The 23,468-nt window shown below is 54.5% G+C and overlaps 1 protein-coding gene and 1 long non-coding RNA gene across 2 annotated transcripts; one reads left to right on the plus strand and one right to left on the minus strand.

The window, feature by feature from the left end:
* The first annotated feature begins 10 nt into the window (after positions 1-10).
* Positions 11-12,056, plus strand: MMAB (metabolism of cobalamin associated B). Its single transcript, XM_038575401.1, has 9 exons — positions 11-194; positions 1,345-1,406; positions 2,024-2,117; positions 4,062-4,119; positions 6,121-6,193; positions 6,445-6,542; positions 6,912-6,976; positions 8,686-8,745; positions 10,073-12,056. The coding sequence occupies exons 1-9, from the start codon at positions 79-81 to the stop codon at positions 10,164-10,166; spliced, it is 720 nt and encodes a 239-aa protein (XP_038431329.1). The 5' UTR covers positions 11-78; the 3' UTR covers positions 10,167-12,056.
* A 3,832-nt stretch (positions 12,057-15,888) lies between these two features.
* On the minus strand, positions 15,889-19,090 carry LOC111092706. The gene is made up of 3 exons (XR_005379285.1): positions 18,273-19,090; positions 17,166-17,324; positions 15,889-16,029 (listed from the first exon to the last, which is right to left on the minus strand). It is a non-coding gene; the product is annotated as an uncharacterized LOC111092706 (long non-coding RNA).
* Between the last annotated feature and the right edge of the window lie 4,378 nt (positions 19,091-23,468).

Consider the following 23,468-nt stretch of genomic DNA (forward strand, 5'->3'; position numbering starts at 1 on the left):
GCCAGCGGTAGGTGGAGTCGCCCGCGGTGCCCGGAACGGGAGCCTGGCTGGGTCAGCCCCCGACGAGCAGCCGCGCGCATGGCTGTGTGGGGCCTGGGAGGCCGCGTGGGCCTGCGCGGGGGCGTCGGCGCCCGTGGGCTACTGTGTCCCCGTTTCCAGAGCCGCCGCTCCCAGGGCGTGGAAGACGGGGACGGGTGAGTGCCTGGCTGGGAGGGTACCTGGACACCTGCCGTGGATTGCGGTGTCGTCGCCGTGGTGACGTCACACCGCTGTGAGAGCCGCTCTTGGTCGTGACGTCACCGCGGCCACGTGGGCGCCGTGGAGGCCAGACACCGAGGGTTTCTTTGTACAAATGAGAAGGAACCTCGGCCCTCATCATCAGGCAGGGCAGGCACATCCACGGGGGCCAGTTAGGCCTCCTTGCCCGGCCTCACGCTCAGGTGGGGTCTCCATTCAGAGTTTGACCTGCCTCCGAGGCACCTCATACCTCAAGACTCAGAGGCGCGCCAACACGATCCGGAGAGGCCGTCATCGTAGACCTTGAAGCTTGCACCCCCATTCCTGGGCCTCAGGACCTGCAGAGTAGCATGAATGAGTAACTGGGTCAGTGTACGTCATAGATCCAGTGACAGGACGTTTCCAATGAGCTTGTGATGCCACGTTTTAGTGTTGAAGCCCGTATTCAAGGTGTTCCCTTGCTACTTGAAAATGCCGGAACCCGACCCTGTTGTGGCAGTTCTTCATTCCTGGGTCTACTTGGAGCTTCATAGGATGGAAGTGGCCCAGATTGCCTTCTCTGCAAGAAGCCCTGGCGTGGCGGACTAGAGGCCAAGAGTTTGGGCTGGTACAAGTCAGCGTGGAAGTAAGAGAGTTTGGGTGAAGTAAGGTAGTCTTGGGCATGAATCCCAACCTTATGGTTTCCTTCCTGGGTGACCTGGGAAGGCAAGTCATCCCATGAGCTCCAGTTTTCTCAACAGTAAAATGAACGTCGTAGGTAGTTCCCACCTTCTGGGGCTGTGGGAAGATTCCAGAGATGATTCCAGGAGATGAATGCCAGCAATCCAGTTAGAACAGTGCAGAGGTTATGGAAAGGGGTCAATAAACTCTTTCCATGTTTATTAAGCATGAGCTACTCTGCAGATACATATACGGGCAAGACACAGAGCTTGTCCACAAAGGACTTAACTAGGAAGAAAGGAGGGGAATGATGTCAACAGAGATCCAAGCAGAGGAGGGGTAAGTGCCGCCTCAGGCCATAAGCAGCAAGCTGTGACCCACTGAGGGAGGTGTCGCCCTGGGCAAGCCATCCCCACTCACCACATCTTGATGTCTGTTTCTCATCAGGCCACAGTCTTCCTCAAAGACACCCAGGATCCCCAAGATATACACCAAAACAGGAGACAAAGGTAGGGGGGCAGGTGAAACATGCAAAAAAAAAGGTTAACCACCTTTTTAACGCTATTTTAAAGTTCTGCGAAATCATTCACAATCATTAAAAATTATGTAATGGATCTCACTAAATATCATCAAGTGGGGTGTGATATTTAAAAGATGCCAAAGATACCGGGAGAGAAGTGAGGATAGTGGTTACCCTTAGGATTGCAACTGAAGGGGGTTGTATGGGGGCTTCAGGGGTGCTGAGCATATTCTATTTCTTGATCTGGGTGCTGGTCACAGAGATGTGTTCAGGTAGTAGCAATTCATCAACTTGTACATTTATTTTTTTTTAAGATTTTATTTATTTATTTGAGAGAGAGAGAAAGAGCATGAGGAGGGAGAGAGGGAGAGGGAGAAGCAGGCTCCCTGCTGAGCAGGGAGCCCCACGCAGGGCTCAATCCCTGGACATCATGACCTGAGCCGAAGGCAGACACTTAAGTGACTGACTGAGCCACCAAGCGCCCCCAACTTGTATGTTTATGGTTTGAGCACTTTCCTGTTATATGTCAGGTGGAAAGTTTTTTAAAAAGAGCATATCAGGACCACCAAAAAATCTTAATTTGGGTGGCTAAACATTTTTTCACAGGGTTTTCTAACACTTTCACTGGAGAAAGGAGACCTAAAGATGACCAAGTGTTTGAAGCCGTGGGAACTACAGATGAATTAAGTTCAGCTATTGGGTAAGGCAGACAGCATTGGCCTCGAGGTTGGGTTTGAATTGGCATCAGTGTAATTCACGTGGAGCTCTTGAGAGTGCTGGCTGGTCCCCGGGGGGCTGCCAACCCTCGATGAGCGTGCCTCAGCATGGCAGCACAGGCACATGGGGTCAGTGCCACAAGGCTCCCGGGCTGCAGGCACCTTTGCCTCCCAGCACCGCCTGCTCCTGCCTGGCATCTGTCCCACGCCACGCGAAGCTGCCTCACCCCTCCATCCCTGGCTCCCCCACCCTTCAGGTGCACGTGCATGGCCGCGGCTTCTCAATGCTGCATCTGACTAGGTGAGATACTCAGGGCAGATAATGAATGACAGGTGCAGAGGTCCTGGCAGCAGAGTAGAGAAGGCCGACTTGTGGGTGTGTGTGTGAAGGTAGGGGTCGGGGGCAGAACAAGGTAAAGTGGGCAGGGGGAAATGAAGGTGCATTCTAGCATCAGCTGTTTAGAATTAGCCCATCGGCAAGCTACCCCCCCCCATCTTTGTGGGCAGGAGATCGGGGACACCAAGCTGTGGACTCTTTGTCAGATAGTGAGCGAACATCTCCATGTGCCAGGCACCACTAAGCAGAGCACCTCAGCCCACAGGCTTCGCAGAGTGCACAGTCCAAGGGGGCTGCGGTTGGGGGGCAGACAGACCTCAGAGGGGCTCCTACAGGTGGTGGGGGCCCACACGTGGCCCGCGTCATGTGGATGCCCTCAGTGAGGTTGCCCCTGAGTGCCTGCTTTGTGCCAGGCAGGAGGATACTGCTGTGCTCAAGGCAGACTGGCCTACAGACTCGTTCCCTGCCATCCGAAGGGGGAGACCCACACTAGATGACAGACACGTTTGTCTGTTTAGTCCTGACTGTAGGATGGGCTAAGAAGGTGCACTGGGAGTTCTTCATAGGCCCTTTGAGGCCATTCTCCCTTGTCTTTGCTGGTGTGCCCAGGAGGTGACCTTCATCACGTGGTGACCCTTTGACACACACACACACACACACACACACACACACCCAGTCCCCTCTCCCTCTGGCTTCCAGGTGGGTCCAGCCAGTGGGAGGCACCAGCAGGAGATGGGACGGTGATGGGGACAGGTGTGGGAGCATTCTGTCCCCCATTCCCCAGTGACTCTCATGCAGCCAGCTGCATGGCTCCTGGCGGTGGCCCCACTGAGAATCCAGCTCTCCTGGGTCGGTAGCGCCGTTGACCCTCCCTTGCCTCTTCAAACCCCTATTTTTGCTTATCTTCGCCATCTGTTGTCAGTTTCCATAACTTCCCACACCCTGTTCATAGTCCCTTCACCGACCTTTCCTCAAGGAACCCTGCGAATGCACCTGCCAGGCCCTGAATAGTACAGAGAGAGGGAGCAGAGTTTGGAGAGAGGCAGAAGCTGGGGTCCTTCCTGCGCCTGGGGTGCTTAACGTTTCTCGTCCCACCTGCCTTCCCAGGGAACTCCTACTCAGCCTTCAAAGTCCCACCTCCAACACTGCTTCTTCCAGGAAGCCCTCCCTGAACCCCAGCCAAGGCCAAGGTTCCCAGGACTAGGACTCTGGCCCTTCCCTCCGGAGCACTAAGGATAGTTTGCGACTTCACATTGAGTCCTGTGATACCCGGTGCACATCTCCATCTCCTGCTAAACAGAGCCTGTGTTACATGTGCTCACACTGGGTTGCCTAGATCGGGCCAGAGTAGGCCCTGAAAAGGGAAGTGTTCATTGGACGAGTAACGAGTATAGAAAAAGGCATTTGAGCAACAGACACCCCCCACCCAAATGAAAGTTTATGACGTTCTTCCTGTCAGCAAGAAAGGTAACAGTGTGTGTGTTAGAGCTATGTTAGCTAGGGGACCTACCACCTGAGAACTTGCTGCCTTATGTAAGGCAGGGTCCAGGGACGTTATATTAGAGGCACATTCTTTTCTTTTTCCTCATAGATTTGCTTTGGAATTCATCACAGAAAAAGGCCACCCCTTTGCTGAAGAGCTTCAGAAAGTGAGTAGCAATGTGTCGCCTCACGTTGGGATATTCATCTGTGTGGCCGGGTGGCCATGCCTGGGTCTGCCGTCTGACCATGTCTTCCTCTCTCTGCCACCTGGGGCTCATCACTCTTTCTCTGGGAGCCTCAGTTTCTCCACCTGTGAAATGGGGATGCAGATCATCCTCCCTCCCAGTGCTGAGGACAGCACCGGGAGTACTGAGGACAGCACCGGGAGGGGGACGTGTAAAGCAGTGGATTTGATCCAGAGCGATTCTGTCCCCCAGTGGAGGTGGGGCGTCACTGGCATCTAGTTGGTAGAGGCCAGGGAGGCAGCTAACTTCCTGGCAGGCATAGGGGTGCCCCTACGGCAGAGAATGCCTTGGTCCCGGACATAGGCAGCCTGGAGGTGGAGAAAGCCGGGAAGGCCTGTGTCACCTAGCCCTCAGCCGGGGGAATTTATGGCCGTTAGTCTCCGTGTTCTGCTCCTTAGGAAGCATGGAGGCTCCAAGCCATGGACAGCACTTCAACAGTGGAGGCAAGCACACTGCCCTAGAATGCACAGGAGCAGACAGAGGGCCATGAGGGGGCTGCAGAAGGACAGGAGGCTTCAGTTGCTGGAACGTTCTGTGAATGAGGCACCTTCTGTGCACTGGAGGCTGGTTTGCAGCCTCATGATGGAAAATTGTTCACATCCACCGTGGTTATTTCTAGACGTCGTGCTCATCTCTGAGCAGAGTTTGCAGAGGGAAAAGGCTGGCAGCGATGTGACGAACCTACCTGTGCTTTAGGCCTCTGTACTCTGGGTCACAGCTTCAACATCACCTGTTCTGGGGCCTTGGCTGGCTACCCGGCCTCTAGCTGGGTTAGGCACCCCTGCTGGTCTCCACAGCTCCTGCCCTTCCGTATCTGACAGCAGGCACCACAGAGGGTGTCACATGTCTGATCCATCTGTCTCCCTACTGACCTGGGCCCCCTGAGGGTGCAGACTGTGGCTTCTTCACCTGGGAGTCCCACCAGGGCCTGCTTGCAGGGCCTATGGAAGAGTGCCGGGCAGCCCACACACTGCTCTCCCCACAGAAGCCCGTAAGCTGGAGGTTAACGTCCACATTGCGTGGGCAACACAGAGACTCTGAAAGGGCCACTTGCCCCAGGCTCCCCGGCTGGGAATCAGCAAAACTGCGATCCGATTCCCAAACTGGTGCCAGCTCCCTCCTGTCCTGGGGGTAAACGCTGCAGTTGGCCAACCAGTGGGGTAGTAAGTATTGTTGTTCTGCCTCTCACCAGAAGCCCCAGAGACACCAGGTGCTCAAGAAACTCACCCAAGTGGCAGCCCAAGGAGGGTTCCAGTCCACTGCGGGCAGGCAGTGTCTGATCTCATCCCCTATGTCCCGCTCCTGGCCTGCTGTCATAGGGGTGGTCTTAGCAGGTGTCACGGACCTCCGCCCACCCCACAGCCCCCCATACAGCTCAAGTGGACTTTGGCAAGGCACAAAGTCAGGGGCAGTGTTTGAAGGTGTCCCTGGCACAGGCTCCTGTGGGCCATTAGTCACATGGGGGCTGACCACATTCTCAGATACTTGTCCTTTATAATTCAGAAAGCACTATCACATTTGGTGACTTGGCCCAGCTGTTACAGGTCAGATAAACCAAAGCCATCAGTTTGGAGAAAAGGGGTCACAGGGTCCAAGCAAAAGGGAGACGAGGACAGAGTGAAGGTACTCATCACTGGGCTATCAGTGGGCCCATTGTTGCTCATTGTGTACCCCAGGTGTTCCCAAGGGACCTAGGGATGCTCAGAACCACCATCCAAGGTTCGGATGCAGAAGGTTCGGAAGGACTTTTTAAAATTCGTTAGCCTTCAAATGCCGGCTAATGGAAAGTTCAGATAATCCCCATCAGGTCAGCCCCTGCTCGTCTTGCTGGTGTCAGGAGGCACCTCTGCATATGCAGTCAGGTCATCTCTGCTTGGCCCGCTGGGAATGGATCTTCATTCTCACCTTCTCTTGCTTCCCCAGATCCAGTGCTCGCTGCAGGACGTCGGCTCTGCCCTGGCGACACCGCACTCTTCGGCCAGGGAGGCTCACTTAAGTAATCTTCTCTCTGAACCTATGGCGTGTGTTAGAGGGCCCTGGAGGGGCCTCGGCCTGAGGGGGTGGGGCTCTGTCCTGGGTGTCACCTGGGACCCCTGGCAGCCTGGCCCTTAGACCTCAAGAAGGAAGGACTTCCTGAGCCAGTGGGAGTGGTTTGCAGAGCATCTGGGCAAAAGACATAGGGTGGTTTCCTTGGTCTGGCGGACGATGGACCTCATGGCTGTGTCCTTCTGCTTCTCAACTCCTCAGGACATGCTACATTTGAGGCAGGGCCCATCCTGGAGCTGGAGCAGTGGATTGACAAATATTCCAACCAGCTCCCACCACTCACGGCTTTTATTCTGCCGGTAGGTACCAAGTGGTCTCAACCAGGGGATGGCTACAGGCCAAGTGTATTCACAGAAACACAGAGGCATTGAATAAGTCCCCTTTTTAATTTTTGCCAGCAACAGGAGGTGTCCACCAGCCTCCCAAGTGCCCTCCAGACCCTTACCAGCCTCTCCCCCCCCCTGCTTGCTTTGGCTTCGGGGGGGTCACACAGCAGGTGTGCAGGGCCCCCTCGAAGCATAATGCTGCCCATTTGGGGGGGGGGCAGGGCCCTATGTATCTGTTGGTCCAGCTGTCCAAGGGGCTCCCTGTCTGCCCTGGACACACCTGCACCCCCACGCTTCCCTCCTTCCCCCCACCCCACTCCAGCCAATACCCACTTTCTACAGTCAGGGGGCAAGAGCAGCTGTGCACTGCACTTCTGTCGGGCTGTGTGCCGCCGAGCAGAGAGACGGTAAGGGGGCCGAGGGAGAGGGTGAGGGCGGGGTGGGGAGGGCGGGTCAGTAGCAGGCAGGCCTGGGGGGTCAGCTCTGTGCCATCCAGCTGCCCACTGACGGACTTCAGCTGCCACCGTCACCATACCAGGCTCTGTCCTCAGAGCCCTGCAGAACGGAAGGGAGTCAGTGATCCAGGGGCAGATGAGTGACAGATGATGTCACCACATCAAGATCTGAGCTTCCGGAGAAACAAGAGGTTACAGGTGAACAGGGTAGGAGTTGAGGAGGGGGCCTTGGCGGGTTTAGCTGGTTATTTATAATTCTATACTCGTGTGGTATGAAAGTCCAGAGGATCCGGGTGAGACTCCTTGTTCCTGGGGGTTAATGTAAGTGGGGCAGTGGCAGCCGGGCTGAGGTGAGGGGAGAACCCCACACCAGGGGTGGTGCAGTGGGCACAGGAGGGCCTCTCCCAGGCACACTGTGTCAGCCAGGAGTGGAAGGAGTAGGGGCAGGGGGAATGGTGTGCAGGGCGAGGGCACAGCAGGGGCAGAGGCAACATCCGTACTGAATAGACACAGAGGAGGCCGGATGTCGGGATCCAGAGTGAGAGGGAATGTGGGGCACGATGAGGCCAGAGGCCTAGCAGAGCCTCGTAGGTGCAGAGGGGTCTGCACCATCCCCTGAGAGCAACAGGAAGCCATTGATGGGTTTTAGGCCATAGAGTAGAGAAGGGCCCAGAGGAGCCCACATGGCTCTGGGGGGCCCAGGGGGGTAGCTGTGAACAGAGCAGCCCAGCACTGTGCCCACACCCTTGACTGAGTCAGGGAGAGGAGGGGCCCCCAAAAGCTACCGACGGGCTTTTCAGAGAAACTTTAAAAGAGCTCCCTGCAAAGTGTCCATTCGTACCACTCCTAGGCCAGCTGGCACCCAGCTTTACAGAGAAATGGAAGTAAAGCACCGCCCTGACACAGTAGGCAGGGCTATGCTGGGCACTTCTGTGCATCATTTCATCGAGGCCTCACAATAACCTTGGCAGAGAGTTGGTAACAGCACCCAGGACACAGGAGTCAGGATATTGGAGCGCAGAGAGGTGACATCATGGCCAGGGCGGTCCCCCAGCTGGTCCTAAGCAGAGTCCAGATTTGAGCCCAGGTCCATCTGGTCCAAACCTGAGCTCTGTCCACAGCCCTACATCATGAAGGTCTCACCTCTCATGAAACGCTCTTGGGCCCCTATGGTCCCCAAATGGATCATGGGTAACAGAGCTCCAGCCTCAAAAGAAGAAACAGTCATTTGTACAAAACCATCCACCTCAGCAATGCTCATCATAGCAAAAAACCCAAAGGCCCAGCAGTGGGGTCAGTCGAGTGGAGGAAGGGTCCTGAGTACCCCAGGCAGGGAGATGGAGGTGTGCCTATGGGATGAAAAAACCCCTGTGGCAGGGGCCACGAGCCCAGAGCCCTGGTTTGGGGGAGCGTACCTCCTCGCCAGAGTTCTGTGGCAGAGGTGACACACGTGGTAGGTGTGAGGGCCCTAGGAAGGACCCACCACATCGCTGGTGCTCAACAGAAAGTAGGCCACCGTGTGGGACGTCTGTACCCAGACTGGCGAGGACACCTGGGAGGCTGCTGTGAGCTCTGGAGGTGCTGCTGTGAAAGCAGCCCGGGGGGGCCCCGGGACATCAATCCCGTAACGTACGAGAGACCTACGTTGTTTCATCTTCCAGCGTGGTGCCGCTTGTCCAGATGGGTGAGACCGACGCTAATGTGGCCAAGTTCTTAAACAGGTACTTAGCTGGGGTTCAGAGGGTCTCACACCTTTGAAAAATGAGGCCCCTTGTGGGAAGTAACCACAGGCCTGGGGCCCCACACACTTCTTCATTCCTCTCATATCCTCTGAGGACCTGCGATGTCCCAGGTGCTGTGCTGGCCACAGGGTTGCTGCTGAGAACAAGGCAGGTACCATCTCTGTCCCTGGGGAGGTAAAGGTCTCACTGGGAGACCTACTATAAAAACCAACAACACAAAACAGAACAAAGGGACAATGTATAGCTAGGGACCCCACTTTCAGGACCAGGGAGCTCAGGCAGGAATCTCTCAGCCCTTCCCTGCAAATCCCCGGGGCTATGTGAACTGAGAAGAAATGGCCAGGCCAAGCCAGTTCAGTGCCCTCTGAGCTGGACTGGCCCAGGGAGGGCTTCAGTGGATTCTGTTCCAGCCTTGGCTCATGCAGTTCCAGTGTGGGCCAGGTCAGGGCCCAAGGGCAGGCTGAGAACCCAGGGGCCCCTGAGAGCTGTCCTGGGTGTCCAGAGACTTCACAGTCAGGGTCTGGCCCCTCACTGTGGTTGCTCCTCCCACTGGGATGTGACCTGACCAGCTCCGTTCTTCCTGGGAGGTGGGTGGGCCCCAGAGGAGCGAGGAAGCTTCCAATCATCATCACAGCAGTGACCTTTGGGGAACATATGGTCTCTGAGTGTTGTGTGGGTTGAGCCAGTTCATTTCCTCAGCAAGGAAGGCCTCACTGAGCAGATGAGAAACAAGTATGTCACCACCACCACCCCCAGGAGCGAGAGACACCAAGAGCAGAATCTCTTGTACTGCTCCCTCCAACCCCTGCCTCCAGAGAGACAGCCAGGCATTGCTGGGGAGGCTCGATCCCGGGGAGGGTGTGGGTCAGGGAAGGTTCCAGCCAGACTGGGCATGGCACTGGCCTCAGAATAGGATTGGGGCCAGGAGAGGTGGAGGAGGGTGGTGACAAGGAAAAGTGGGGGACAGTTGAGAGGTGGGTGGCTTCCTGAACTCACTGCAGGCTCCCTAAGGGCAGGCTGGATGTCTCCATTTGGGGTGTCTCCATCCTGGTCCCTGGAAGGTGCAGAAACCAGCCTGGGGAGGGGCCTGACTGGCAGGAACCACCCCAGCCCTGGCACTAGAGTCACAGAAGCTGGCCTGGAGGGCCATCCATCAAGGCCAAGTTGGCTGAGCACCCGCCATCCCGCCTGATGCTCCTAGGGCTGGTGATTTATATTTCCTCCTTGAAGGCTAATATGGGAAGGACCTGGTTAGCATTGACCTCTCATTTCAAATCCTCCCGTTTGCTTCTCTCTGCCCTTCCAGACTCAGCGACTATCTCTTCACATTAGCCAGATATGTGGCCATGAAAGAGGGGAATCAGGAAAAAATATACAAGAAAAATGACCCGTCGGCCTGAGCCTGCGGCACTTGGAAGTAGTGCAGAAGGGGAGATGTGCAGCCCCCTCGGAGGTGAAAACTTTGTCCTTCCTGTCCTGATCCCTGCAGATCTCCGCCAGGGGCGCTGGACGAGACTCCTGCCCACTCCCCTAGGCTCTCCTGGGTGGGAATGAATGAGTTCAGTACTGCAGAAAAAGAAGGTAAAGTGACTGCTGCAAGGAAGAGCCACGTAGAAAAAAATAAAAGTGGGAAAAGCTTGAGCTGTGTGCACACGTGCGTGCATGCGTGTGCGTGTGTTGAGAGAGCCCTGCTGCTACCAGCTCAGGTGCCATGAGGATTTGGAACGGTGCCAGAGGCCCTTGGACACGTAATTGTGATTTAGCTGTGCCAAGGGGGATTTAAATGTCACATTTATAAAGGTGAAGGGAGACAGGATTTGGAGGTTCGGGCCGCTTGGAGCCACCAGCCCCACCTCTGTAGGGGATGGACAGCTGGGTGCATGGCAGGAGTACAGCCCAGAGAGCCCCCTCCTGGAGGGGAGCCTCCCTCCCTAGGGGTGCTGAGGGGAGAGGGACAGCATCGCTCAGAGGAGGACTTCTGTCTGCTGGTTTAGGCCTCTCAGATCCGTGCCTCCGCTGTATTTTATTTCTCTTGTCACCACTCCCCACCCCCAACCACGAAAACGACACTGCCAGTGCCAGCTGTGTCCTTGGGAAGGGGATATTTATGCAGGGCAAGGAGGTGGCCCGGAGAATGTGAAGGCTGCACGCTGCTAATTGCAGGAAATGACTCCAAAAGGGCAGGCTCTTGCGAAGTGCTGGGGCCGAGCCGCCTGGTGAACTCAGTTCAGCAGTCATTCCCTCAGCGAGCCCCTGCTCGGCCCGGGGAGCCGTGTCACTCTGGCTGCCGCCTTGCCAGCCGGTCCGTGGACGGTAAAACAATCAGAGCCTGCTGTGGCTCTCATTCTTACCACCGTGTCTGTTAGTTTTGCTGCAGGAACAGGTGCCCCTGACTGATCCTGCTGGGTCCCCGGGGTTTCCCAAGCCAAGAGTGGGCGAAGGTGAGGTCCCTCCAGGGCCTCCCCAGCCCCGCCCAGCGGTCAGCGCCAGCTCAGGTACACAGCAGGTGCTCAGAGCTGGTGAGCAGGGCCCAAAGCGTTGAAAGCACCCACACTTCAGGAGAGACTGAGGTGACGAGCTGCCCTTCCGACACGCAGGCTGGCCCAGGGGGCAGCTTGCTCAGGAGCTTACTGGCGCCCGCTCCACTCCGTTCTGCCCCTCCTCCTCCAGATCTTCCTGGAAGGAGCAAGACGTATATGCTGAAACGACAACTCCACCCTCCTTCCTAGCCACGGTCAGACACCCTACAAAGGACCAGAGAAGCATCAAGTGAGGCTTCGAAACAAAGCAGCTGGCCTGTTGCCAAATCCTGGCTCCACAAGCCCTTGCTGGGACGGGCTGGGGCGGGCCTGAAGTTCACTCCACGTTCCCAGGCCCTGCCTCAGCCTCCTCGCTTTGGCCGGCAGACATGCCCCCAGAAACGGGCCAGGTGCAGGGCAGGCGTCGCAGCTCTGGAGGGGCCTCCCTGTGTGGCCAGCCCAGGAAACACAGAAGTGGCCTACTCTGGGCACCCAGGGACGGACTGGTGTGAAACGTTCGCTGCTCTGCAGTGCCGTACAAAGCCGCTGTGGAGCCAGAAGCAAAAGGAAGATGCACACCCCTGTGTGCGCTCACCAGAATCCCTCCCGTGCCTGAAACATTAACACCAAGCTCCACAGTAAAAACACACAACTAAGTACAAAGCCCGTGTTGCCCAATCTGTCTACGCTCACAAGGGATAGTCCCCCTTGCACACAAGTGCAGGGTTGGGAAAGAAACAGTGAAAAAAAAAAAAAGTGAGCTGCTTTTACGTAAAATTGTGATGCCTCAGGGCACGTGGCTGGCTCAGTCGGAGGAGCCTGTGACTTTTGATCATGGAGTTGTAAGTTCAAGCCCCATGTTGAGCATAGAGATGACTTTAAAAAAATTGGTGATTCCTCATTGATCCTAAGTCTTTTGCATAATTTTGATTTTTTAAAAAAAATACTGCATGAAAATTGTATTTACCTTGATTCCCGGGGGTTTGGGCACTCCCCGACACTGGCACCCAGTAAAGTGCCTCGCCTGCCTACCCCTAGCCCAGGCTGGGTTCTCAGGACGTGTTTAGTACCCTTGCAGAGAGCAGGTGGTGGTTGGGCGGTGTGTCAGAGAGAACCGCACGTAATCATCATGCCGGCCAGCAGTGGGGACGGCCTGCCCTGTGCTGGGCCACAATCTGGGGGCACCACAGACTTCATGCCCCTCCAGACCTCACAGCAGCCCCGGAACAGGCACACCCTGCGGTGGATAAAGCCGGCTCGGGGAGGGGAAGCCTCTTGTCTCAAGGAGTCTGCACCAAGGTGTGGGTCCTGGGTGGGGGGCCCCGCGACTCCCCCTCCACCGCCCCTTGACAGCCGTTTTAATCATGACCTGGGCCGCCGAGAACAATGTCACACGTTAATAGATTCTGCTGTCTCATTTCTCAACCTAGTTTCCCTTAACTGATATCTCCTGGCTATTGTTAATGTGCATTTTTCACCGAGTAATTTTCTCAGCCCGAACTTGTAACACATCCCCGTGACAAACGTCCCGGATCTGAATACCCCGTCAGCTGCAATGTCACCCTTGCCTCCTCCCCGACACCTTCCTCCGACAGCCCATCCAGTTTTATGATCGCTCTGTCCCAGTCATCACTACTGAACCTTTAAGAATCCAGACGCACTTCAAGTTTAATTGCATAAAATTCATTGTATAATAAATTCCGCACACACGCTACATACCTCAGTACCTAGAACCATTCATGGCTCATCCCTCCCTTCCTTCCCCCTGGGCTCACGAGCCTCTCCGGTGATGCTGGACCTGAGCTGGCCCAGTCTTGCTTATTTGAGAGGACTCACCTCTGCAGCCCACTGGACGTGTAGTCCCCCTCTCTGAGAGTCCCTCGTGGAAGGCCAGGCTTGGGCCCGAGGCAGGGAACAGCCAGGTTGGGGACATCGGAGGCCTCGGGGATGGTCCTTGTGTTCCCTTGCATGCCACAGAATCAGACACTTTTTTTTTTTTTCAAGATTTTATTTATTCATGAGAGAGAGAGGCAGAGACACAGGCAGAGGGAGAAGCCGGCTCCCTGTGGGGACCCTGGGATCACGACCTGAACCGAAGGCAGATGCTCAGCCGCCCCTGAATCAGACACTTCTGATGGAAGGTACGTGCACACTCTCCCGAGACACGTGTGCACACATGTTCACAGTGTGCATACAACTTGAGGAGTTCCTCGGAAGCCCTGCTTTAAAATAACCAGTGCTGCCCGCTGTGCAGGAGCCCACCCGATTCTCAGGCTGCCTGCTCCTGCAGCCTTTTCTGGGGTTTGCGGAGCTCCGGCGTCCGGTACGAGCAGCTGCACTCGGGGCTGGCCGGGGAGGCTGCCCAGTGGCCTCCGACGCTTGTGAGACTGGAGGGCAGCGAACACCAGTCAAATGTACGGCTGGACATCAGCCTGGGCAGACTCGGTCTAAGACCAGCTCTGAAACCTCAGCTTCATGATTCTGGGTGGGTTGTTCCGTCTTTCTCAGACTTGCTTCTTCATCTGTGAAATGGGAGTGACAAGAATACCTACCCCATAGAGGCCACCAAGCTCAATAAAGCAGTATTTAAAAGGAGTTGGGGCCCCTGGGAGGCACAGCCAGTTAAGTGTTCAACTTGGCTCAGATTGTGATCTCAGGGTTGTGGGATCGAGCCCCTCATTGGGGTCCATGCTGAGCTCAGGCTCTGCTGGAGATCCTCTCCTTCTCCCTCTACTCCTCCCTCCATTCTCTCTTTCAAATAAATCCTCAAAAAAGGGGGTGCTTAGCACATCCTCTCAGCAAGTTAGCTGTTTTCATAGCTGTTACGATTTGAATTCAAGTTCCAGCTCTGCCGCTTGCTGGCTGAGCCACCTCAGTCAATTATTTGACTTCACTCAGCCTCTGTCTTCATCTTTTATGACTGGGGATGATTCAGCTTCCAGGTGTTTGGGGAATAAGCTCGGTTTGGCACCTGGTAGCAGCTCAAAAAAAAAAAAAAGTAGATATTGTTGAGTTGTGTCTTCTCTTTTACAAAGGAACTTTCAAGTAGCTCAGGCCTGGGTGAGGTGCAGAGGTTTGGAACTGCTGAGGCTGAGACAGGTGGGGGGGGCGTGGTGAGGGGGTGGGAGCCCAGTCAGACCAGGGGCCCTGGCTCCAGGGACACCATGCCTCAATACTCAGTGACAGAGCAACGAGAACCAGAAGGGATCTCAGAGATCAGTGCTCCATTTTACAGATGGGAAAACTAAGGCCAAAAGAGAATTTAGCAAGTAAACATTAATAATGACCACAAATTGAGTAGTAATTGTGTCCAGTCATCTTGCTAAGCACCTTACATGCAATAGTTCATTTAATTCTTCTTTTTTTTTTTTTAAGATTTCATTTATTTATTCTTGAGACACACACACACACACACACACAGAGAGAGAGAGAGAGAGAGAGAGAGAGGCAGAGACACAGGCAGAGGGAGAAGCAGGCTCCATGCAGGGAGCCCGAAGTGGGACTCCATCCCGGGTCTCCGGGATCACACCCTGAGCCAAAGGCAGGCACTCAACCACTGAGCCACTCAGGCGTCCCCATTTAATTCTTCTAATAGCCCATGAAAGTGGTCCTAGTAACATCTCTGTTGTCTCTGAATTACAGGTGAAAGCCAGCCCGGAGCAGAGAAATGGCTTTCTCAAGGTCACACGGCTCTAGGAGGCGGAGCTGGGCTTAGAATCAGGGCTCTACACCCTCAACACCACGACTAACATTTACTCAGCACTCGGCCACATGCTCAGGTGTGCCCCGATGCCATAGTTAACGCGTCTGACTTCTCAGAACCCGCTGAAGTCTGTGCACATATTCTCCGTTTCTCAGGTAAGGACAGTGAGGCTCAGAGAGGTGGGGTCACTTGCTCAGAATGACACAGGATCTGCTGGGCAGATGTGATGGGAGGAATACTCTATTGAGCAATAGGAGAGAAACTTCCGTGTGCACTAAGCACGTACTACTCCTCCCCCTCAACGGGCCCCTTGGGTAGATACTAGTAGCTTTGTTTCAGGTGCAGACACAGAAACTGAGGCACAGGGAGAGAGCCCTTTGGCCAGTGTCCTGCAGCAAACAAGAGGCCAAACTCAGATTTGAACTTGGATCTGCCTCCAGCATGTTCTTACCTCTCCACAGTGACTCACGCTGCCTGGGGGTCTGTCTGTGGACAGCAGCAGAGCTGAGACAAGAGCCCCAGTCTCCGAGTTCCTGTGGAGGGGGGGGCGTGATTGACAGTGAAGTAGGGGTGGAGATGAGAGAGGGTACCCTAAACCTCAGGGGAAGGGACCCTACTGGCCCTGCTGCAAGCTACCTCTCTGGGGAAGGGTGAGAAGCAGGCACCGGTTCAGGGGGCAGAGGGGCAAAAGTGGCCTAGAGAAATGATTGAATAAATGGCAGAAAGGCGTCCAGCTGCCTCAGGACCTAGGGGTGATGGGGTGACCTGTCCCCCACCAGATGCTCCCAAGGCACAGATCCTTCAGCCCTCATCACTGGCCATCTGCAGCACCCACGTCCCTCCCCCCGCAAGCAGGGGCCTTTATTTACGATCACCTTGGAAGGGTCGAGCAGACATATGTTGCTAAGGGTCGTTTATTCTTGTTTATAAAATTTATGGCTTCACCTCGATTACACACTGTCAGAACGGGAAGGATTGGACCCAAAGTCTCTTGCCGCATGACTGCCTCAGACGTGCGTACATCTGTTAACTCCGTAGGAGCTGTAGAGGGAAATAAGGTGGGTGATAGCTCAAAAGCTCGCTGTCCCGTCACAAGGTGTGGGCAGCCCGCCTCCAGAAAAGGCATCCGGGCACATACGTGGGAAGGAGGGGGTCAGGGTCTGCGATGGCTGCGCCAGGTGGCACCAGGACCCTGCCCCCTCCTGGCCATGGCCTGTCTCAGGTGCTCCGGGTTGCCTAGGGGGAGAGGAAGGGCTTGATCCTGAGGACCCCCGGGTCCGGCTGCAGGGCCTGGCAGCTGGAGAGATTTCTCAGCCTGTGACTCTCTCCACCTCCAGGCTTCAGCGGGGAGAGAGAGACACGGTCTCTCCACCGCTGGGGGATCAGAGACAGGTACGACTTTTCGGGAGAGCAATAGGGCAGTGCCTACGAAGCCCTAGAAATGTGCGTCATCATGGCCTGGCCAGTCCGTGTCCGAGAATTTTTCCAAAGGCAACAGATACATCGGTGGAACCAGCAGGATTTTTTCACACCAGTGCTGCTCATTACCATGAAAAACTGGAAAAGGTGTCCAACAATAGGGAGTAAATTGTCAAATAAGGAAAATGTTTAACAATAAGGGGCTGTAAGAAACACAAAACTACTGAAATTGATGGTGTCTGTGTATTTATGACTATGGAAAACTGTTCAACATCTCTTAAGTGAAAAAAAAAGTTATAAAATGGTATAGTATAGAATGACCTAATTCCTGAAAAAGAAATGTGTGGTGTATATACACCATGGGAAAAAATATGCAAGGATCTGTTCCATGTGTTAAAAATACCTCTAGGGGCACCTGGTTGAGCATCTGCCTTTGGCTCAGGGCGTGATCCTGGGGTCCCGGGTTCAAGTCCCACATCAAGCTCCCCACAGAGAGCCTGCTTCTCCCTCTGCCTGTGTCTCTGCCTCTCTCTGTGTGTCTCTCATGAATAAATAAAATCTTTTTTTAAAAAAAAACCCTCTAAATCATGGGATTATGGGTGATTTTAACTTTCACTTTCATTTGTTTTGTTTTGTTTTTTTTTTTTTGACAACATATTTGGGTTGGATTTGACAGAGGCTTACTTGTGTAACAAACATGAGTGCAAAAGAGAAGAGAAACTGACAATTGCTTGCCAGGCCTGTCATAAATCATCTACCTCTCTTGGGGTGTTTGGAGCCAGGGGAGGCTGCCAGAGCCATGGGGCCCCTCCAAAGTCTAGAAGCCTGCAGGACATGCCCCTGGTTGTTATCTAAGCCAGATGGCTATCTGGAGTGCAGCTCCTGTGCAGTCTGAACGTGGATGCTTGGCTTCCGTTCTAGGGCAAGAGAGGAGGGAAGAAAACTGACCCTGGCCCCACTGAGGACTGGGTCCGGGGTTGGGGGGAGATAGTCATGCCAGCTTTTCACAGGATGCTCGGGATGCCGGCGTCCTTCTTTCTCCTCTGTTGGTTGCTGCATCTTTAACTTGTATGGGGTTTGAGAATAGACAGAGGACATTGACATCTATTTCGTTATATGGATCTTCACCATGGATTATCACCCCACCTTCACTGGGACAGACTGGCACCCTATCTGGTAAAGTGATGGAGTCCAGCGTGCCACGATCAGCAGGTGGCAAAACCAGCACTTATCCCGGGCCTTCTGTCTCCAAGTCCAGCTTCCTTTCCCGACTATGTTCTGCAGGGACAGTGGGAGGGCTTATCCCAGGGAGAGAAGCACCAATGCTGGGTGATTGGAAGGGGCTGCCTGGAAGGAGCTGGAGGCTGGGTCCAGATCCAGCAGAGGGTGTTGGTAATCCATTAGTGATGCCTAGCATGGTTTCCGATGGAAGTAGTGGAACAAAGGGTGTGTAATGGACATTTTGGGATTCCTGGGCCAAGGCCCTCACAGATTTCAAAGAGTAGGGACTCTAGAGGCAGGTATATAGTCTCCAAGCTGTCTGAGCGTGGTCAGACCGTCCCTCCAAGCCGGCTCTAAAAGTGGCTCTCTCAACCCCACGGTCCCTCAAGAGGGCCAACTGGCAGGACAGATTTCCCAGAGCTTTGAGGTGACGCATCAGGGTCATAGATCTCTGAGAACCAAATACTTATAAATCTGACTAATTGATGAGTCAGCCCTGATGAGCTCGCCACCATAATTCAGAATCTGTAATTACATTTCACATTAAAGCATGCAAGGGTGGTTCAGATTAAAGCTGGTGAGAAATAGTGTGACACCTCTCATTTCCAGCCCACCCCAGCCTCTGGCACTATCGTCCCCCCTACCTCCTCCTGCCAGCAGGCAGCTGTCCTACGGCCAGGGGCTGTCATTCTAGAAGCCACATCTTCTCTCAGTCCTCTCTGGCGGTGCTTCCTTCCTGCTATGCTAGGCACCAGGTCCAGTTCTCCCTGCACCTGCTGCATTTGGTGGAAGCAAACACTTCATTTAGGGCAACATTTTGAGTTTATGGTTTGCAATGCCCTCCCACCAAAGACCGCTAAGAACGCACCCATAGTTGAACAATGTCAGACTGTTGTTGCAAGGAGAGAGCACACACACCCAGGGAAATGTGGGGGTGTTTCAGGAGGAGGATTTTTCTTTTTTTAAAGATCTTATTTATTTATTCATGAGAGACAGAGAGAGAGAGAGGCAGAGACACAGGCAGAGGGAGAAGCAGGCTCCCTGTGGGGAGCCTGATGCAGGACTCGATTCCAGGACCCAGGGATCACGCCCTGAGCCAAAGGCAGATGCTCAACCAGATGCCCCTAGAGGAGGATTTCTTTAGCTTGTATTGGGTGCTTTGGGGGGTGGTTCAAGGAAGCAGGGGCAGTTCTCAGGCAGTTAGGCTACCTTAATAAATCTTATCTAGAAGGAGGAAGGAATAAATCACGTTAAAGCTGTAATGGCTGGGCTCAGTCGGTAGAGCATGTGACTCGTGATTTGATCTCAGGGTTATAGGTTCAAAATCCACTTGGGTGTAGCAATTACTGAAAAGAAAAAAAATCTAAACTCAACAATCTACCTTAAAAAATAATAAAGCTGGGGTTGCCTGGGTGGCTTAGTCTGACTCTTGATTTCGGCTCAGGTCCTGATCTCAGGGTCATGTGATTGAGTCGCCTTCAGGGCTCCCTGCTCAGTGGGAAGTCTGCTTGAGATTCTCTCTCTCTCTCCCTCTGCTCCTCCCCCTGCTTACATGCTCTCTCTTCCTCTCTCAAATAAATAAACAAATCTTAAAAAAAAATAAAGCTGTGATGGACATGTTGGAGGCTCAGCAGGCATAGCCCCCAACCTCAAGGACCTGGCTTGGCCACCCACCTTGCACACTCACATCCCCGTACTCCATACCCAGGGCATGACTGAGTATTTGGTCTGGGAAGTAAATGGAGTATTCATTATATGCCAGGCATGGGACATGCCTGAATTCATTTGACCTCACAGGCAACCCAACATGAGAAGAATTATCATTGCTTTGCAAGCTTGCAAAAGTTAGGCGACTTGCCCCATAGGGCAAGTCATACCATAGGGGCCATGGTAAGGAAGTAGCTGGGACCAGATACGAAGTCTAGTCTACTTCCAGACCCTGAGTCCTTGCCACTGCCCTGGGTACCTGAGCAGGCTTTTGAAGTCCTAAAAATGGCAGGAACCATCTCGTGGATATTCGCTATGTTTGGGGACCCCTCATCCGGTCTCTTCTCTTCATAGCCGTGCCTCAATTCCCTTTGGGGTTTACTTTTCCCAGTGGGATACAATCTCCACGGGGGTCGCTGTCTTGTTTTCAACACACTGGAAATGATCTGATGGGTTTCCTATTAGTGCCTGTCTCTCCCAAAGCCGACCGTATCCTAGTGCTTGGTTAGTACTTGGCACACAGCAGGTGCCTGACAACATTTACTGAATGAGTACATGAAAGAATGACATCTGCGCCTTGCTCAATCTTTTTTCTTTCCCTGAAGAATGCTGGCATGATTGGAGCAAGGATGGGCTCCTGACTGGGGCCGAGCCATTCCTGCCGCGCGTCCCGAAGAGGCTCAGCTGAGGTCTGCTCTCTCTGACTCAGAACTGCCCTGGCTCCCGCTCTGGCTCAGCTCTGGTTCTTCCATCCTCAAAACCTACCAGTAAATCCCTTCTCAGTCTACATAAGGCAGAGCCTGGCTTCTGTTGCCTGCAGCTCAAGAACCCTCGCTGATAGGAAAGCTCCTGATGGCAGCTGGAGGTGGGCAGTTCCCAACTCCCAGTGTCATGGTGTGAATCTGTGGGACAAGACACCAGCTTGTTCACCGGGGGCCATGGTTACAGCCAACCCAGAAGGAAGACCAAGGAACTCTGGCCATTGCTGCGGAAGCAGTGGCAAGCTCACTGTCCTTATTAAGCTGGTTTGAGGGCTGAGGGGCAAGGCCTTCATAGACACCCCAGTCCCAAATGGAAGGGCACTGACCACATCCTCCCTGGGTCTCTGGCCCAACTGGTGAGGACAGGGGCCCAGCTTGTTGGGAGAGGAGCAATGAACTAAGGAAGTGGTGGGGCTCCTGAAACTCCCACAGTCTGCCCCCAGAGCGGGTCACCTTTCGCCCAGGTATACTCTCAACCCAACTCAGCTTTTTACCTGTGTAGCTGGGGACAGTGCTGTTCTGCAGACTCACCTGTCCCAGTTTTGCCAGGACGCAGGGAGACTAGAGCTCTGGGATCCTCAGTGAGTCCTTAAAGATGTTATAGGGCCTTATCTGCAAAGGGGTGCAATTCTGTTTTCAGCAGTGCCCTCAAGGGTAGATGGGACAGGGATGAGCATCAGATGCAGGAGGGACAGAACGGCCCCGGGGCTTTGCTCAATCTTGAGCCCGTTGTGTAGAAGGCTCTCCCACTCCTCTTCTGTCTGCTTACACTTTGCTTAAGCGCTTTGGAGTGCGGCAAATCAGGGTTCGAATCTTGGGTCTGCCACTTACGGACTCTAGGGCCTAGGACAAGTCTCGTCGTCTCCGAATCTGTTTGTCCAGCTGTGAAGTGGGCACCCTAACAGTGCTGCACCGCGGGAGTGGAGCCATCACAGTACATGCTCAGATATCTCTTCCTTGGTTTAGATATGCCTCTTCCCCCAACCGGATCGTGAGCTCTGTAGGGCAACGGGGGCCGCATTCTTCCCGGCTAGGCCTCCAGCACCCGGCACAGCCTGTGGGTCTACTTGTGGGTGGACAGAAGCAGGCCTGAACACCCTGACAACCTGGCTACCTGGGCTGGCTCCCGGCTGCAACACCCACCAACTCCCAGGCCCATCGGGGGTCACGTGTGCTGGTGACAACCGCCCCACCCTGGGGGACGCTTCCTTCCTGGCAGAGTCCCTGGGGGGACACAAGGTTGGGGGCCAGCCTCTGTGGGGAGAGGGTCATGGAGCCCAATATCTGGTACAGGTGCCCAGAGCGGGCACCATATCAATAGGACAAAGTGTCACTCTGTCATGTGCCAGTCCCCACCCCCATCACCTTTAGGCTCAGTGGTGTGGAAGGCTGGGCGCCGTGCTCTGCTTGTGGCCAATGAGCAGCTACGCCACTCCCAGCCGTGGTGGGACAGCCTCATTCCTGTCCTTAGTGGGCGACGTGATGGGACTCCCACTGCTTAGCACCTCACCCTACGCCTGGCTGCCTCTTCCATCCCAGATGCCTCCCTGCCATCTCGGAAGTGCAAACCCTCTTTCCAGGCGAAAATAAAGGAACGCATTCTTATGGCCCCCTCCCCCTAAACATGGATGACCCCTCTTATGACCCCCAAGTAATGCTTGTCCCATTACCAGAGACGCTTTTTAGGGTGGGACTTACGCCCAGTTTTCAGACGACAGCGAGGCTGGGAGGGTTGAAGCCCCCTCGGCCAGTGGAAGGTGGGGCTAGGCTTGGTGCCCAGGTCCGTGTGACCGCACAGCCCCAAGCTGTCTGTGAGGTAATCAGGAGGGTCATGAATACTGGGAGTATTCTCACTGATGAGGAAAGAAGGCTCCAGGAGTTGGAAACTTGCCTAGAGTCACTCAGCTGACTCGAACCAGTTTTTGATGCCAGGCTCAGGGTCTTACCCCACCTGCCTGAACACCGGGCCCTGGCAGACGACGTGCTCCAACCTTTGCTCCTAAGTGCGGTCTCTGTTGTAGTGCAAAGCTGTCAGGGATGCAGGGCCCTGGGCACCCCTGGACCTGCTGAATCAGGATCTTCCTGGTGACTCGTGGGCATGCGGATGTTTGGGAAGCTTGGATTTTGATTTCCTCTGCAGGCCTCCTTAGGGTCAGAGAAGCAGGGCACATCTTGTGGGATTCCTCCTGCTGTCACTGGGTTTTCTGTCATGCTCTCTTGGTGGAGGGTCTGTAAGACAACACAGGTCCCATCCTGGTCCACCCAAGTCTTTGAGTCTCCCTATGGCTCAGAGACCACCTAACTGCCAAGGGCTGGGAAAACAACAAAAGGAATGTGGGTGCTGGTCCCAGGTGCAGGGAGAGACTGGGCAAAGTGTGTGATGGGAGCTCAGGACATGGCGAGGACCCAGGCGAGGGAGCCAACAACCCAGGGCAGAGGGTGAAGCCCAGCAGGCGGCCTTCAGGATGTCCTGCTAACACCTATGGATGCCTCCTTGCAAGGACTCTGAAAAACAAAAATAATTCCAGAGAGGACATTGGCTAGGTCTCCAGGAAAAAATATGACAACAGTTACACCAGCCACGAATCACTGTCCACAGAGGGCCCGGCAAAGGCTGGGGTGCTCCAGGCCACGCTGCATCGTGGCAACTGCTACTCCTAATGTACAGAAGAGGGAAGGGCAGCTCAGAGATGCCAAGGGCCTTATTGCCGGCCTCACGGCGAGTGAGCGGCAGTGCTGGGGTGCGAACCCAGTTCCAGAGGCTCCATGTCTGCACTGTTCCGTGCCCTCAAAGCCCTGAGGGCTTAGGCTCCAGAACCAGTTGCCATGAGAGCATGAGCTTGCAACAAATATTAGCTCTCATGATCATAACGAGCAAGCGACTTCACTCTGACTCTGAAGATAAGAGAGGCCCAAGGATCCCGTCTAGGGCTCGTGAGTGTGTGTGTGTGTGTGTGAGGTGGCTGGAGGGCACGTGAGCCTGGAAATGTTCCGGCCAATTCCCCACTGGCAGCGTGGAGGAGGGAGTGTGCCTTTCCTGCCATCCTGCAGAAGTTCCAGAGGGAGATCTTGGAGAGACTTCTCCATGGGATTTCTCGCCGCCCTGCTGGGACTGTGGGTGGCAGAAGCTACTGGAGGTTAGGCCAGGGCCTGATTTTTTTTAACTTTAAAATTTATTTTTTATTTTTAAAATATTTTATTTATTCATGAGACAGAGAGAGAGGAGGGGGAGAGAGAGAGAGAGAGAGAAGAGAAGAGACACAGGCAGAGGGAGAAGCAGGCTCCATGCAGGGAGCTCGATGTGGGACTCGATCCTGGGTCTCCAGGATGACACCCCGGGCTGCAGGTGGCACAAAACTGCTGTGCCACCAG

This window comes from Canis lupus, chromosome 26 (assembly GCF_011100685.1).
Source record: "Canis lupus familiaris isolate Mischka breed German Shepherd chromosome 26, alternate assembly UU_Cfam_GSD_1.0, whole genome shotgun sequence".
Lineage (NCBI taxonomy): Eukaryota > Metazoa > Chordata > Mammalia > Carnivora > Canidae > Canis > Canis lupus.